Here is a 15900-nt window from a genome sequence, read left to right as displayed (position 1 = left end):
AATTAAATGTGTCCTTGAAGAAAACTTTATTTATTATAATCTTACTGACCATCTTATTGAACAGTACTGTATGAACGATAAAAAACTGTGGTTGCCAGAAATTCACAGAACCCCCCCCTGACAATTGCTTCTAGTTATAGCTGTAACACCTTTTTACCTAAATGTACCAATAACCACCACAATAATACAGGTGGTATGCTTTATGATTGTTCATAAATCATGGTAAACGCTCGTATATCAGGGGAACACACAACACTAAAATAAGGCTATAAACGTCATCTAAACATAAACTGCAACACAAAACACAAAAAATGTCCATTACTGATAACAAAAACAATACAAAACAATATAAAAAAAGGTAATCATAAGTGACGTGCAATGCAGGGACTTCTGGGAATGTTCTTTTACTTTTTTTTTTTTTTTTTCGTAAATTATATGGCAATTTATCATTTTACTCACGAAAACAATACATTTTATAGTAAAATTACATATAATTGTGATGTTTTTTCGTTTACAGTTTTTCACCATATATGGTAAGGTAACTTACGGTTAACCAATTAACATTTTTTTACTATAGCCTTTTACAGTATCTTTACATTTGTTAATGGCAGTAAATTGTGCCCATTTTCAAAGCAGGTGTTACAATGGACAACAATGTCTCAATTATATACTAGAGACAACATCTAAAAGGGAAGGATAAGCTAAGATGACATGGGTTCCATAGAAAATAATCTATTTTATATTAGAGAAAAGTCTTGATTTGCTTAGTATATAAGTAGCTATATACTCAATTCTGCATGGATTTTTTTTAAATCCACGGTGTGGGGGGTGGGTCCTTTTCTGGAATCTAGACCCTATTTTATGCCCGCTACACGATTTTGAGCTGTCCCAGAAGAAAGATGACCAATCGTGGCGATTTCTGTGGTCGTGGCTCCTAACCGGTGGTCCTACTTCATACAGTGAGAGAGATTCAAAGATGGCTGTTGTCACGTTCTAGCGACCAAGGATAGCCTGCGATCATTTTCTGTCAGACATTTCACATGGTCATCTCTCAGTGTGTTTGCTGCTACGACCTACGTCTACTGACTAACCAACAAAAATGCAACATGAAATGCTGTATTGAGCAACATGACAGCTAAAACGTAAAACTATTACCTAAAGCTCCATTTGTTAGTAAAATTACATATAATTGTGATGTTTTTTCGTTTACAGTTTTTCACCATATATGGTAAGGTAACTTACGGTTAACCAATTAACATTTTTTTACTATAGCCTTTTACAGTATCTTTACATTTGTTAATGGCAGTAAATTGTGCCCATTTTCAAAGCAGGTGTTACAATGGACAACAATGTCTCAATTATATACTAGAGACAACATCTAAAAGGGAAGGATAAGCTAAGATGACATGGGTTCCATAGAAAATAATCTATTTTATATTAGAGAAAAGTCTTGATTTGCTTAGTATATAAGTAGCTATATACTCAATTCTGCATGGATTTTTTTTAAATCCACGGTGTGGGGGGTGGGTCCTTTTCTGGAATCTAGACCCTATTTTATGCCCGCTACACGATTTTGAGCTGTCCCAGAAGAAAGATGACCAATCGTGGCGATTTCTGTGGTCGTGGCTCCTAACCGGTGGTCCTACTTCATACAGTGAGAGAGATTCAAAGATGGCTGTTGTCACGTTCTAGCGACCAAGGATAGCCTGCGATCATTTTCTGTCAGACATTTCACATGGTCATCTCTCAGTGTGTTTGCTGCTACGACCTACGTCTACTGACTAACCAACAAAAATGCAACATGAAATGCTGTATTGAGCAACATGACAGCTAAAACGTAAAACTATTACCTAAAGCTCCATTTGCAAAATTGCATTGCCAAGTTGGCCTCTTTTCCCAAGCCATGACCACGTCCAGATTCTACTCTTTTGCTCCCTCCTCTTTTTTCAGTGCACATAAAAACCTCAATTGCAAATGTGCAAATCATCTCATTTGCTCTATTTGTTTACCACTATCACAGGCTGATGACGTTTTATTCTTCTATACTTGCGTCGTAGCCTGAAATTCAATAGGTGTCATCATTGTACAGTCTACACGTGTCGTACCCAGGTTTATTAAATCCATTTCGTACAGTGTGATTTGTAATGATCTAAAAGGATTGCTGAAATCGCAGTCTGTAGCAGACCTGCTTAAAGAAGACTTATTTTTCTTTAGGTCAGTCTAACAATTGCGCCTTAGAGACAAGTTAGTACAAGATTCTTTTAACAAAGTAATTATATAATAATTAAAAAAAACAATTAGTATATGCTGACTTACAGTTACAAAAACTTTACATGCTAGATCAGTCATGAATGTACTTGCCTAATCTCTGCAATACCGCAAACACAACAATATTGAATCTACCGGTCTCACCCTCTTCCCTCCCGCCCGTGTTCTTGCCAGCAGTGTCTCTATCCCTGTTTCGACTTGTTCTAAACGCAGCTCTACTCACCCTTCTGGTGCCCTTGGGTTAAAGACTAATAAAACCACTCCAGTGGACACCATTGCTTGCAGCCCTATTCTTCATAAATCACAATATATGGGCCTGTTTCAAGTACCTCAAGACAGAAGAATAACATTTATTCTGCTGCTATATTAAGTAATATTATTAGTGAGGTAAATATGCAAGCACACTAAGAACCTTATCATGCACCCTGCGCAATGCGACGCCAGGCGTGACGCGAGTGTTTTTTTTTTTTCTAGTTTCAGTCCGACACAGTTATCATTTTCAAGTCTAGCGCCACGTTGTTTAAATAGCAAATGCACTCGCGCCCATCTGTTCGCCTATGGGCGTGCTGGTCTGAAAACGAGGTGTGTTCAGGCGCATTGTTGACGCGTTGCTATTTTGAGGCAACTGAAAACAACTGAACAATAAAAACCTGGTCTAAAGTCAATAGCTTATTACACACAGAGATGCAGCAGCATCCACACATTTTTAAATATTAAAAATAAAAGGATTCCTCTCTGGAGAAGCGTTCAGTCTTTCTGCTCGCAAATTCCACCATGTAAAAAGCGAATCCGCCATGGTGCAAGCGCAACTGGCTTTTAAAGGGAATGGGAGATGAGACTTTGATTGGTTTATTGCACATTACGCCCAAAACACACCTACTACTCATTATGAGACTAGGGACAACCCTTTTAAACCATGCACCAGGCGCGCCAACCATTTTTCCCATCGTTAAACTTGCAAAAGTGGATTCAGACACGCCCTAAGTGTAGCACTTCAGACCATGTGCTCAGATCGTTTGAAATAGGGCCCTATAAGTGATTTGATACTGCTGACCGTGAAAGAAATGGGAAATATTGCAGGACGCTGAAGCTCTAAATCAGTGGTCGCCAACCCATCGATCGCGATCGACTGGTAGATCTTTATCCCTGTCCCGGTAGCTCCCGATAAATAACCGAAAAATAAGTAACATCATCATGTAACAAGTAGAATTAGGTACTGCTCCTTTAAGGCAGAACGCACGCACTCACCTACTCGCTGCAAGTGGGCAGTCCGTGGATGGAGCGCGAGATGTGAACATTGCATGTATGCGTGTAATATTTCTGTTGCTCTGTGCACTGTTTATTTTCTGTTCACTTACGCAGTTGTTAGTGGAGTGTTTTGCAAACTGCCCCATGTGTGCGTGGGACCGACGACGCTGATAATAAACCACTGTGGAATATCAGATAGCTACGTGAGTTTTGCTTACACTTGGCTACAACCTCTGTGTAAAGCGTTACAAACAAATGATCAAGGCTCGAAATCGCTCCATATGCTCCCAAAATGTACTCTCTGCACTCTCAGATATGACAGCTACTGCAGCACGCATCGCCGCAGACGAGCAGCTGAATATCTCTTCAGCAAACTGCCGCAAATGAAAGTAAAAGTTGCAGACACTCAATACACAATCATCATCATTAAAAGTAAAGAAACAAAATGATCAGTTCTTATGCCACTCTCTCTCCTATTGCAGTCCTTGATTTTGAAATTAGCTGTTGATCAATTAAATGCAGCTCATATTTGTTGATTTCGGCAACGTGAACTTCATTAAACATGCATATAGTGTGGGAATTGAAGATCGGATTTATATCCGTTTTGCGGAGACATTTATGTGACCAAGTGTAAATGGAATCGTTCTGATAAATCAGATAGATATCCGATCTGTAAAAACACATGAAGTGGACCAGGTATAAGGTCCAGCAAGATAACTGTTCGGGATGCTTGAAATATAGAAAGAAAAACATAAATATTGAATTGGGGAGGGGGGTTACATGAATTTATCTCTGAACGACACTGACTGTCTTCAGAATAGTTTCGATGTCATTTTTACACTCTTCTTTTCCATAAGCACCACCTACTGTCAGAGTGAATGAGCATTTTTATTCAGTCCATCTGTTTTTGTTTTGTGCAGGTGTCTTATCTACCAATTTCACAAAGCTAAAGTCAGAATATTCTGTATTTGCTCTAAGTCTTGAAATTATGTAATTTAAATAAAAAACAACTGCTCGTGCTACTTGTTTGTATCTTTGTTTGGATTGTGATTAAAATGCAGTGGTTGCCTCACATTTCAAATGGCTATTTTTTTAAGGCCAGTTTGGCCTGTTATAGAACAAATAAACAACAAATAAATTTGCTTTAAACAAAAAAAAAAACGACAGATGGTGTCGGAAATAAAAAAAAAAACCTCTGAATCGGCCATGAAAAATCTATTGGTAGATCTTGCCATTCATCAAGGCTGAGGTCAGGGATCTTTGGCTTGAAAAGGTTGGTGACCACTGCTCTAAATCAACAAGGATTTATGGAAACTGGCTGAACTTGCTTGTTCGGTGTGTCTATGAGCAAACATGAGAGGAAAAACTACATCATGTTGTCACAAAACGACAGTCAAACTTGACAAAATCACTGGATCTCAGAGCAGGTCTCGTATGATGTCACTGCTATCGTGGTAATAATATAGAAATCAGAGCTGCAGCTCAATGATCTGTCAATCTACAGCATGCAATGTGTTATTAAAGAAGCCCGTTACCTGATGGCATATTCAATGACTGATATATGAGAACTTCCCATCTCATTTGATACTCGCTCAAAAAATGGAAGTGTACTCTTAGTCTCTTACTAATCATCATTTAAGGGTGTCTGAATAAAACATCACCGCTTTGCAACAGGAAAACAATATGATGTGCATGAGACGAGCAAGTGAGGTCTCAGTTTAGTTAAGGACAATATTGCTATTGATTTCTGACACAGCTCTAAAGATCTGAGATAGCATAGAGCTTATAATATCTTTAGAGAAAATGATCTAGTAACATTGTAACTGCTTAAGGGAACGATTTTGTTACATCATTTCAACTTTTCACCTGAGAGCTTTAGCGACATCACGAAAGTGAGAGCTTTCTTTACTCTGTGTCAATCTATTAAAGCAATGTCTTGCCATTATGTCATAGTCATAACTTTATGAAGGTCCTTGTTTGTGTGACTGCCTAATGGATAACTTTTGTGACATGAGAGGAAGCCTTTTGTACATCTTCACATGGGTACCTCTAAGATCTATCAATCTATCAAATACATTCACTTGTCATTCCAGTTAAAAACGACATTTAAACTACTGGATTGATATAAAGTAAACATCAAGCAGTATGTGTATTTGGATGTATTTTGATTATGTACTATGTTCTGGAATGATTTCACACTCCAGAATTGCCACCAACACTGAGACCAGCTTTACATTTTCTACATTATTTATACATTATACACTATCATTTTCTATTAACATAATCTCATCTGAGGCCCAGTGATACAGAAGACTGTTTCCATCATGCTCTTCCCTGAGCTATATGCAAAATGAAAGGGATAGTTCACCCAAAAATGAAAATTCATCAATTACTCACCCTTAAGTTTTTCCAAACCTGGGTGAATTTCTTTGTTTTGCTTAGAATTTGAGAAACTGAACAGTTGACGGACCCCATTGACTTCCATAGTAGGGAACAAAATACTGTGGATGTCAATGGGGTCCGTCAACTGTGTGGTTACTGACATTACTCAAAATTTTTGTGTTCATTAGAACAAAGAAATTCATACAGGTTTGTAAAAACTTAAGGGTTTTTAATTTTTGGGTGAACTATTCTTTTAAGGTCAACAAATTCACATCAACGAAAACAACAACTATGAGCTGCATTTTATTTATAATCAGCTAATATCAAGATCAAAAACCGCAATAGGAGAAAGAGCGGCATCAGCACTGGTAAGATTAAAGTCTCATTACTTTTAATGAAGATGATATGTGTTCAGTGGCAATTTGCGCGTTGGCTTTCTGAAGAGATACTTAGCTACTCATCTGCAGCGATGCGTGTTGCAGTAGCGCTGTCATATCTGGCTATAACATGTCATGTAGCCAATAAGATGCTCTCGCATGTTTATTTTGTACCATTTTGGGAGGAGTAAAATTTACATTCTGTACGTGTTTCTTTTTGACCATTTTGAAAGGAATAACATTTACATTTGGTACATTTACATATGTAAATGCATCTGGTTTTAAATGTTTTCGGACCATCCGCAGACCGTACGCACTCTTTTACTGGAGTGAGCGAAGTAAGGATGTAAACAGAATGATTTTAAACTCTGATATTCACATTTAGATTACATTTTCGACTCTCATTAACGGAGTTAAGTACTGAAATTACATTACACAAGGTATTATCCAAAAGTTAAACAAAAAATATATGAATTTAGATAGAAGTATGCGCTTGCTTTCGGAAAAAAATTGTGTCATGCTATGTTTTAGTGTTTTAACAACAGCAAGGCGCATGATGATTCCTCTTTAAACCAAACTGCAGAAATCATGATCTGAGAAAATATTTCTTGCAGGAAGAACAATGATCAATGATGCGCACTTGATTCGGATATTATGGCATTGGATTCGTTTGGTGGTAGAGCGGCCCTTTGTCCGGTATGAATATAGGTCCGATTACAATACTGTACAAACATTGCTGTTGATGTCATGTGCAAGCAGACAATATCCAAATGATAACTCCTCCTGTGATCTTCCCAACATTATGAAACATACCATTGTATTTGAAGGATAGAATTTGAAGGAAATAGTAAGATTTGCATGTTTTATTTTAAAAAGGTTGTGTCAATGACCTGCTGAGTCATATGCAAAAAATTAGTTGTATGCAAAAAATAAGTAGGCCTATCTGTTTCCATAAAAAATTTTTATATAAACATCCTAAAATATATGTTTACCTTAGGCCAAATTGCACACGTTTGATTTGTTTAAAACTATTAAAAATACACTGTAAAAAGTGGTCACTTGACATAAAATTAAGTAATAAAATTACTTGCGTAATTAAAAAAATTAAGTTATGTGAACTAGACAATTCCATAAATGCATACATTTTTTTAATTATGCATGAAGTTTATTTCATCAACTGATCACTTTTTACAGTGTACTATTTGAGAAGTGACAGCACAAATGGCATTTAAAGTCTGTATCTCATATTTTCCTAATGTCTTGTACTGTTAAACATGGTATCACTTGGATGGGAATATGAATATGGAAATGGTATGCAGATGAGGATATGCATAGTAAAACTAGGGTTTGTAAGCGCCATATATGGTTATTTCACGGAAGAGACGGGGTGGAGATGCATGTAACGCACAATCTTCCGCCGACTGGGCTTTATAAAGGGAATTTTGTGCCGGTTCTGGCGTGCACGTCGTTTTATAAATCTGAAAACATTTGTGCGTACACTGTAAACCCTAATGTTGTCTTTACTTAAACAATCAAGTAATCTTGACTAAATATTTCTAGTTTAGTCAAGAAACTCATAAATATAAGTTAGTATAACTTGTTAACTTACAAAATACATAAACTTAAGATTTCAAGTTTAATTAACTCAAAATCATAATTAATTAAAATAGCTCACTCTGTTCTTGCTTTGATGTGATTGGCCATGCAAGGAGTTCTGCCTGGCAATAACTAAACTAATGCACTGATTGGAGGATATTTAAAAAAGGCAGTCCTTTTCGCCTCGTCTGTTGCTTGCTGCTGATTCAAATCAAGATGGAGACCTTTTCATCGGGTGCAATCTTACATTTGGTATAAGTAAAAATATTTAAAGTTAATTTTGTTTGATTTTTAATGGCAAGAAGAAGTCAATATTGTTTGGTTAAATCGTACGTGTTTTTGAGGTGGGGCAATTTTTTATAGACTTATCACTCATTTCCTCCACTTCCTCTCACCATAATTGTGATTAGTGTTCCCTTTGGTTGGACACTTGGAACTTCATTCATATTATAGTAATTAACTTCCTATTAAACAGCAATGCAACAAGAAATCATAGTTGTATGATTTCAAAAAAAGGGAAGTAATATATACATATATATATAGCAATTGATTTATTCATGCCACAATGCACTCTGGGAGTACACTTCCTCAGATCCCAGATAGAATTAAGTTGACTAAACTTAAACGGTTTAAGTAAGAACAACTTAACACCAAGTTTAATGGACTGAATTGTTTAAGTACATTTTATAAACACCAAGTTTGGTGAACTTAACAATTTAAGTACAGTCAACATGAGCATCAAGTTGAGTGAACTTAAATATACAAGTTTTGGGAGACTCCATTACTCAAATAAATTGAGGCAACGAGTTTACTCAAATCAAATGAGTTCAATCAACTTATTAGGGTTTTCAGTGTAGTATCAGATTTTTCACTACATGATTATCGTGGCCAAAAGAATTCACGATAACAATATATCGCAATATCAGAGTTTCTGTAGGTTTTATGAAGGTACATTTAAGACCTGTTTAAGACCAATTAAAGAAAATTTAAGGAATAAATTGAATGGGAACATAACACGTCACTCTGTTCTCTAAATTAAATCTATTAAAAATACACTGTAAAAAGTGATCAGTTGACATAAAATGTCATAAAAAGTAATGAAAATAATAAAATTGCGTAATTTAAAAAAAATAAGTTATGTGAACTAGACATTTCCATAAAAGCTGTTTTTTTGTTTTGTGATGGTTGTTCATGAGTCCCTTGTTTGTCCAGAGCAGTTAAACTGAAACTGGAGGATTTTTCTGAAGAACATAGGGCAGTTTAACTGCTCAGGACAAACAAGGGACTCCTGAACAATCATCACAAAACAAAAAAACAGCCGTGGATCATCCAGGGACCGACACACAGCACTGAGAATCAATGGTTCATAAACTTTTGATCGGGGTCATTTTAAATAAATTCAGCTATTTTTTTTGTCTTGTGGACTATATGTAAACATTTTTTATGTTAAATATCTTATTCAGGACAGTACTAAATAAAAACATGCATTTTGTACGATCTCTCTTATTTAGTTAAAATTATTCCCATTTTCACAAATTCTACAAACGGTTTACATACTTTTTCTTGCCACTGTATATTATCCCTTATTAAAAATACCTGAGATGGCTTGAAGAACACAGATAAAAAATATATTGTTGCAGTCGTGTTTATTCTTTTCACATTTCACATCAGTCAAAACATTTCGATCTTCTTTTTATTAAGCTACAGCGATAGCTTGATTTTTTTGTCCATTTTAGGGATTAGCTGGGATTTAATTTCTATGAGTCTCACTTGTGGACTTTCTGTGCAAGGGCGCCCACTGTGAGAGTTTAACGCTGTGCACTTTTAATATTATGGTTAAGGTTTATCGCAATATATTGCACACCCCTAATTGACCTATTGGTAAGCCCCTCCCCTCGAACGCAGATGAGCCAATAGCAGTTGAGTATCAGTTGAGCTGGGACCGGAACTCGGACATCTTTAGGTTTCAGCGCCATAGAGAAACATTGGAAAATCCGAAGCTCTCATCGGTTTCATGGTGTTTATGCTACAGAAATGCTAAAACGTCGTGCCACTGTAACACTGATTCCAGGGATCCTGAGAGGATTTTCTGTTTGTCATACTCTCGTTAAGTTACGATTAAAGTCCCTGCTAACATACAAACCGAAATAACTAACTGTTCTCACGTTTTGTACACTGTAGGTCAAAAACACGAAGGTCTACATTTCAGTTCCTCTCCATATTAAACTGGTTATATGTAAATTAATTTAATTTTAGATATATTCAAGGTCTACATTATCTGTCCTACTAAGGAAGACTCCTATTTTTATGGGTATTATAGTCTAACGTTACGGGTAGTGAAAGGAAGAGCTTGCACGCAGTTTAACTGAGTTTTTTTGCAGATACAAAGTTTACCAGTTATTAACTGCACCCTCGAAAAGGCATACGGTCTGTGTATATGTTTGTTTACTGTTAGTTGTATGAGTGTTTTTGTTCAATTTGCTGTGTATGTTAATGGTAATGCAACGGAGAGAGATAGTTTGTGAATGAGACGTTAATGTGCACTTCTTATGCTTTGTTCGTTCAGCTCTTACGATGATTTGGAGTGAAAAAGGACATAATAAACTTGATAAACCATCAGTAAAGTTTGGCCATCATTCGGACGGGATATACGCTACATTCTGTGTCCAAAAACATCTTGGGATAAGGTTTGCACACTGACAGCTGTCATTGTAAGATATAGCAACTCCGTTTGTTTGTCCGAGTTAGCAACAGTAACTAAGGGGGGTGGGGCTTACCGATCATGTTAAAAGGTCAATTAACATGATAACGATATGTCATTTTTAAATATCAAGATTATCGTCAATACTGGTATATCGCACCCCCTCTAGTGCGTACGCAAAATCTAGCTTTTGTGAAGATGCACGCTTTAGGGATGAAATCTACATAAAGTTTTATACATTAGGCCCCTGGTCTTTCACAATCTTTTACGATCAGAGAAAACGCATGAAGGAACCAGGTGTAAACAGGACTTTATAACTACTGGTTTTTGTGACATCAAGGCTTCATTGAGAATTAGTTTTGTTTTTTTGTTTTTTACCTTCTGGGCTGAGACCGGCGGTCATCTTCCCCACTGCCAGACTCCTTTAAAAAAAAAGAAGGAAACAGATTTATTATTCTTATTCATCTGTAGCATAAATTATTACCTCGGGTCGTAACTCTGAGGCTTAAACAATAAAATGAACTGCAATGTAAAGATTAGCATCAAAATCAATATTTAATACAGGGGTCATTTCAAGATATCAGTCATGCAGTCACATCGATTGTTGCATTTCATAAGGTTTTTATAAGGTTAGATTTGGTTGAATTTAATTTTTTTTTTTGGTAACACTTTACAATAAGGTCTCATTTGTTAACATTAGTTAGTGTATTAACTAATATGAACTAACAATGAGCAATACATTTGCCACAGTATTTATTAATCGTTGATAATGTTTGTTAATAAAACTCATTAATTGTTAGTTCATGTTAGTTCACAGTGCATTAACTAAGATCAACAAATAATAATTTTGATTTTAATCATGCATTAGTGAAATGTTGAAATTAACATGAACTAAGATTAATAAATGCTGTAGAAGTGCAGTTAATTATTAGTTAACTAATGTTAACTAATAAAACCTTATTGTAAAGTGTTACCATTTTTTGCACATATTTTCAATTTTCTCAAAAGTTAATTTGAAAAAAAAAGTGTGGGGGGGGTAATAATAATTTAGCAATAGTAATCATAATAATAATTTTATTTTTGAATACACTGATTATTTTGTGCACAAAGTACTGCTGAGGCTGACATCTTGCATTTGCTATCTATTAATTGGACATCATAAACTGAAAAATCACCCATAACTTAAACATGTGCATTGATTACCACATTTACTTTGAGTATTGTCTTCTTCTGTACACCTATTATTAATCTGTCTAAGAATTCATGCAGTTTTCTTGCCAGTGATCAATAAATAAATTCTATCCATTCATACACAGCTTATTAGCCCTTTCAAATGCTGCACTGTTTATTTGGGTCTAACGGATTAGATCATTGCATAAGCCCACGCTATTATATTCAGAGCAGATGATCAACCGAAGAGATTGGATTTCATGCTAAATGTATATGAACATTAAGAAGAGTTTGGAGTTTAAAGCCTAAAAGATTTTAAAATGAACAGTTCGCAGTGGCATCTTTATTCCACATAGACAGACAAATTGAGGCTGAGGCGCAAATATCATATTAAGACCGAGTATGATAAAGGCTGACAGGATACTTAGAAACTTGCAAAACACAGCTCAGTAAACACTGAAACTTCCACCAGACCAGTTGTGAGACAATAATAATAATTCTATTGCAAAAACAACAGAACAGAACAGAACATTGTTGTTCTTAATGTAACAGAGCCGTTTCAGTAGTTTGTCTAATTTGGAATGCATTGTATCAATAAGCCTGAGATTTGCCATGTTCAGAAATGCATTGAATGCACCAAAAAAAGACGGGGCTATCAGAGAACCAATTTATCTCATGTTACTCATGGCAGACAGACATTACCCAAGATGGCCATGATTTTGCATGAACCCAAATGAAAGCACAGTGTTTTGCATTATGGAAATGTTTCACCCATGAAATCTGTGTTTGAATCATTTGGTTCTACGCAGCAAATGACTGGTAATCTAGCCTAGACCTCCAAAATATTTGACTATCCAATGCATATGTTCAAATAGTTTATAGTCATATGCATAGTTCCCATGAGTGTAAAGTTAAAGCATAGTAAGGCAAACTAAGACCCGATTTGTTACATGTATTGGTGCACCATAGAAATCAAACTCCTAGGAGTCTCACAAGGCACTCTCACATGAGATTTCTCGCCGACGTCACGATACAAGACCTTAGAAAGACAACAAAATTGCCTTTAAGAGATTGTTGGAAGTCTCTTTGACGTAGGGTTAAAGGGATAGTTCACCCAAAAATGAAATTTCTGTCATCATTTACTCACCCTCGAGTTGGGGGAGTATCCCTTTAAGTGCACTGCTCAAGATGATGATAGTGAAAGTAGATATTGTTTCCTAGAACCTGAATCAACCCCACCTGGAACCAAACCTTTAAATTCTGTCATACTGACCCCGATTTTACCAGCACCACTTTTCAGCCTCTAAATAGACAACAGCGAAATATCATATGACTCTGTAGTGGCAAAACCTAATTGCTTCATCATAGTTATTGGCCTTTATCTTTACGTACAAATTCACATTTCTCTAGGAGAAGTGATTTCAAACAGGAGTCTAAGGACCCGCAGGTGGAGTTAGGAAAATTCGAGACACACAAAAAAAAACTTTTTCTTGTAACAATTGTATTGCGTGTAATATTTTTATAATATTCATTCTGCTGTCTAAAGACTGGTGTAAATTATGATTTGTCACAATAATTGTATTTTATTGACAGGCCTTGCATTTAATTAATATTTAAGAAATATAAAAAATATTGGTTAAACTTTATTTTAAGGTGTCATTGTTACAGTGCATTTATATATTTAAGTATTGCATAATATAAATTAACAACATGTACTTACTATAGGGTTAGGGTAGGATTAGGGTTTGGTTGAGGGTTAGTTGCATGTAATTTTGCATAATTTACTGTTATTACTATGGTAAGTACATGTAACATAGTAACAATGACACTGTAAAATAAAGTGTTACCAAAATATGCATATAATTGAAAAACAAATGTATAAACCATTCTTGCTTACAAAATGTATGTTCAGGAATAGCGTGTATATGTGTTGTATATTTCTCTAAGGAAATATTTCTATATTTCTCCTTGAAATCATATTTATTTTGAAAAGAGATACGCAAATAAATCTGAATTTGAAATGAAACATTTCTCTTCAGGTTAATACATCTAATAATGGTTAGAAGACATGCTATATTTTGCTTTGGTAGTATAAATGTGTTTTTATACAGAAATTTATAGCTGCCTATATGGTGAGGGGGTCCCTGACAAGGAGATCAACAAAAATTGGGGTCTTTTTTCTCTTTTTTTTTTTACATAATATGTAAAGAATTACAAAAAGTGCTGCCTCTTGCTATTCAGTCTAGTTATAGACATTTATAATCCCACCTTTTCACTACCCAAAAGACAGTCTGTTCACTATGACTGGCTCAGTTTTTAAGGGGGCAGCTGTGTTTACTTCCTGGTTCCAAGACGACTTTCGTTTGAAGACCTATCACATCGTCATAGTGACATTTGCATATGAATATAACTATTTGATAAATTGTCAAAAAGAAGCTTTGAGTCATTTGAGCAATTATCAAACACTTCCTGTCTGTGACATGCCACTGCAAACAACCGGTAGATTTAACGTTAGCAGAAAATCTCAACGACTGAGATACACAGCCATATCGCACGCTCGATAGATATTTGATGAGCCATATGGACAACAATGTAATTCCGAGTCTATATTTCACGCATGCGTGTTTCTATAGCGTCTGAGGACAAACGGACCTTAGGAAACAGCGGAAATGAACCCAAAACTACCGAGGCGGTGGAAGGTGTCGGATAAAAAGATGCGAGTCACTCACCGAAACGCACGGGCTGGATGTTGCGCTTGGAGTAGGCGACCGCTGCACAGTTACCAACGCCATTCAGGCTCCGGTGAACGGATACCCGAGAGAAACCGGCGGTGGCGAGACAGACATAATTGTGTCAGGGGAGATCAGCCGCAGCTCGTCCGTTGCTACTGCTCTCTATCGCGCTTCCTCTCTGCGACTGTTCTGCGCATGCGCCGGAACCGCCAGCTGTCAAGATTCAGTGGCCTCAAGCCATGGTTAACTGTAAACTGAACAAGCATGTGAAATAATGTGTTAAACAGCATTTTCAAAAGGTCCAGAGTGGGGTTCTCTTAATAATTTAGTCTACCTCAAAAATACCACATTTATATAAATTGCTATGAAATGCATTTAAAGCAAATTTAAAGAAAACATGCGAGGATCGTCCACACAAAAATGTAAATGTCATCATTTAGTGTACTCTCTCCTGTGGAACGTAAAATGATATATTGTGAAGAATGTTGGTAACCATTGATTTCCATTCTATACAAAAAACAAACAAAAAAAAGCTACCAACCATGGCTTGGTTATTTATCTGTAATGACTTAATACATTAATTAATTTTTTGGGTTACTCTAAAAAAGTCATTCATTAGCCACTAATTACATCTCCAACAGTGTAATTATATTACTGTACTAATTACTCTCTAAAAAGTATTGCATTTATTACAAATTACTTTCTAAATCCCATATCAACCTTGACCATTTGAAAAATACAAGGACCGACATGAAACTGCTCTTTTAGTGCTTTTAAATGAATAATATAAAATTGCATTAAATTATTCTTGAACTGACCAAAGTCTTTAAATGGAGATGGTTACATTACAAACATTTTAACATTAGATGTTACATTTTGATGTTAAATCCACTATTGTTTTATAGCTATAGAATTGTTCTATAATCTATACAGTAATGAAATTACATCAGAAGTGCCTGTCATTACAGAAAATTACAGTAAATTAATCCCTTACTTTACTATTTCAGGGGTAAAGTAATTAAATTACAATAATTCATTACTAAGTAATGCATAAACACCCAACAATACACACAGAGAGAGAGAGAGAGAGAGAGAGAGAGAGAGAGAGAGAGAGAGCGAGAGAGAGAGAGACCAGTATCTCTGTTTTCACAGATGATGTGTAGACAGGAAATGGGTTTACAGAAAAGCTGTGACTATTCTTTTCTTTTGCTCGTAACCTCCACTCCCACAATGCTGCTTCACTTTTTTTTACAGTCGCTTCACACATGCCAAAGCAAGTGCAACTCAGTTCTTTGTAGGCCATGTGATAGTCTCAAAGATGAATAGATTGTACAGTTTTTTTGTTGTTGTTGCTTCATGACAAGTGTCAAGCCACCCAAAGCATTTGACACACACAGCTTCAATTGTTAGTGGAAACTTCCTCATA

At 35.9% G+C, this 15900-nt stretch overlaps 1 protein-coding gene across 1 annotated transcript in view; it reads right to left on the bottom strand.

Annotated features, from left to right (window-relative positions):
- The window catches only part of ssh2b (slingshot protein phosphatase 2b), a 41579-nt gene extending 26917 nt beyond the window's left edge, over positions 1 to 14662 (bottom strand). Inside the window, exons 1-2 of the mRNA XM_079835550.1 lie at positions 14472 to 14662; positions 10951 to 10994 (exon numbers count right to left, since the gene is read on the bottom strand). Coding sequence (XP_079691676.1) covers positions 10951 to 10994; positions 14472 to 14534 — 107 coding nt within the window. The 5' untranslated portion in view covers positions 14535 to 14662. The remainder of the gene's footprint in view (positions 1 to 10950; positions 10995 to 14471) is intronic.
- Between the last annotated feature and the right edge of the window lie 1238 nt (positions 14663 to 15900).

This window comes from Gobio gobio (assembly GCF_949357685.1).
Source record: "Gobio gobio genome assembly, chromosome: 14".
Lineage (NCBI taxonomy): Eukaryota > Metazoa > Chordata > Actinopteri > Cypriniformes > Gobionidae > Gobio > Gobio gobio.
The sequence above is the reverse complement of the archived record's forward strand: the minus strand, read 5'-3'. Positions and strand labels throughout refer to the sequence as shown.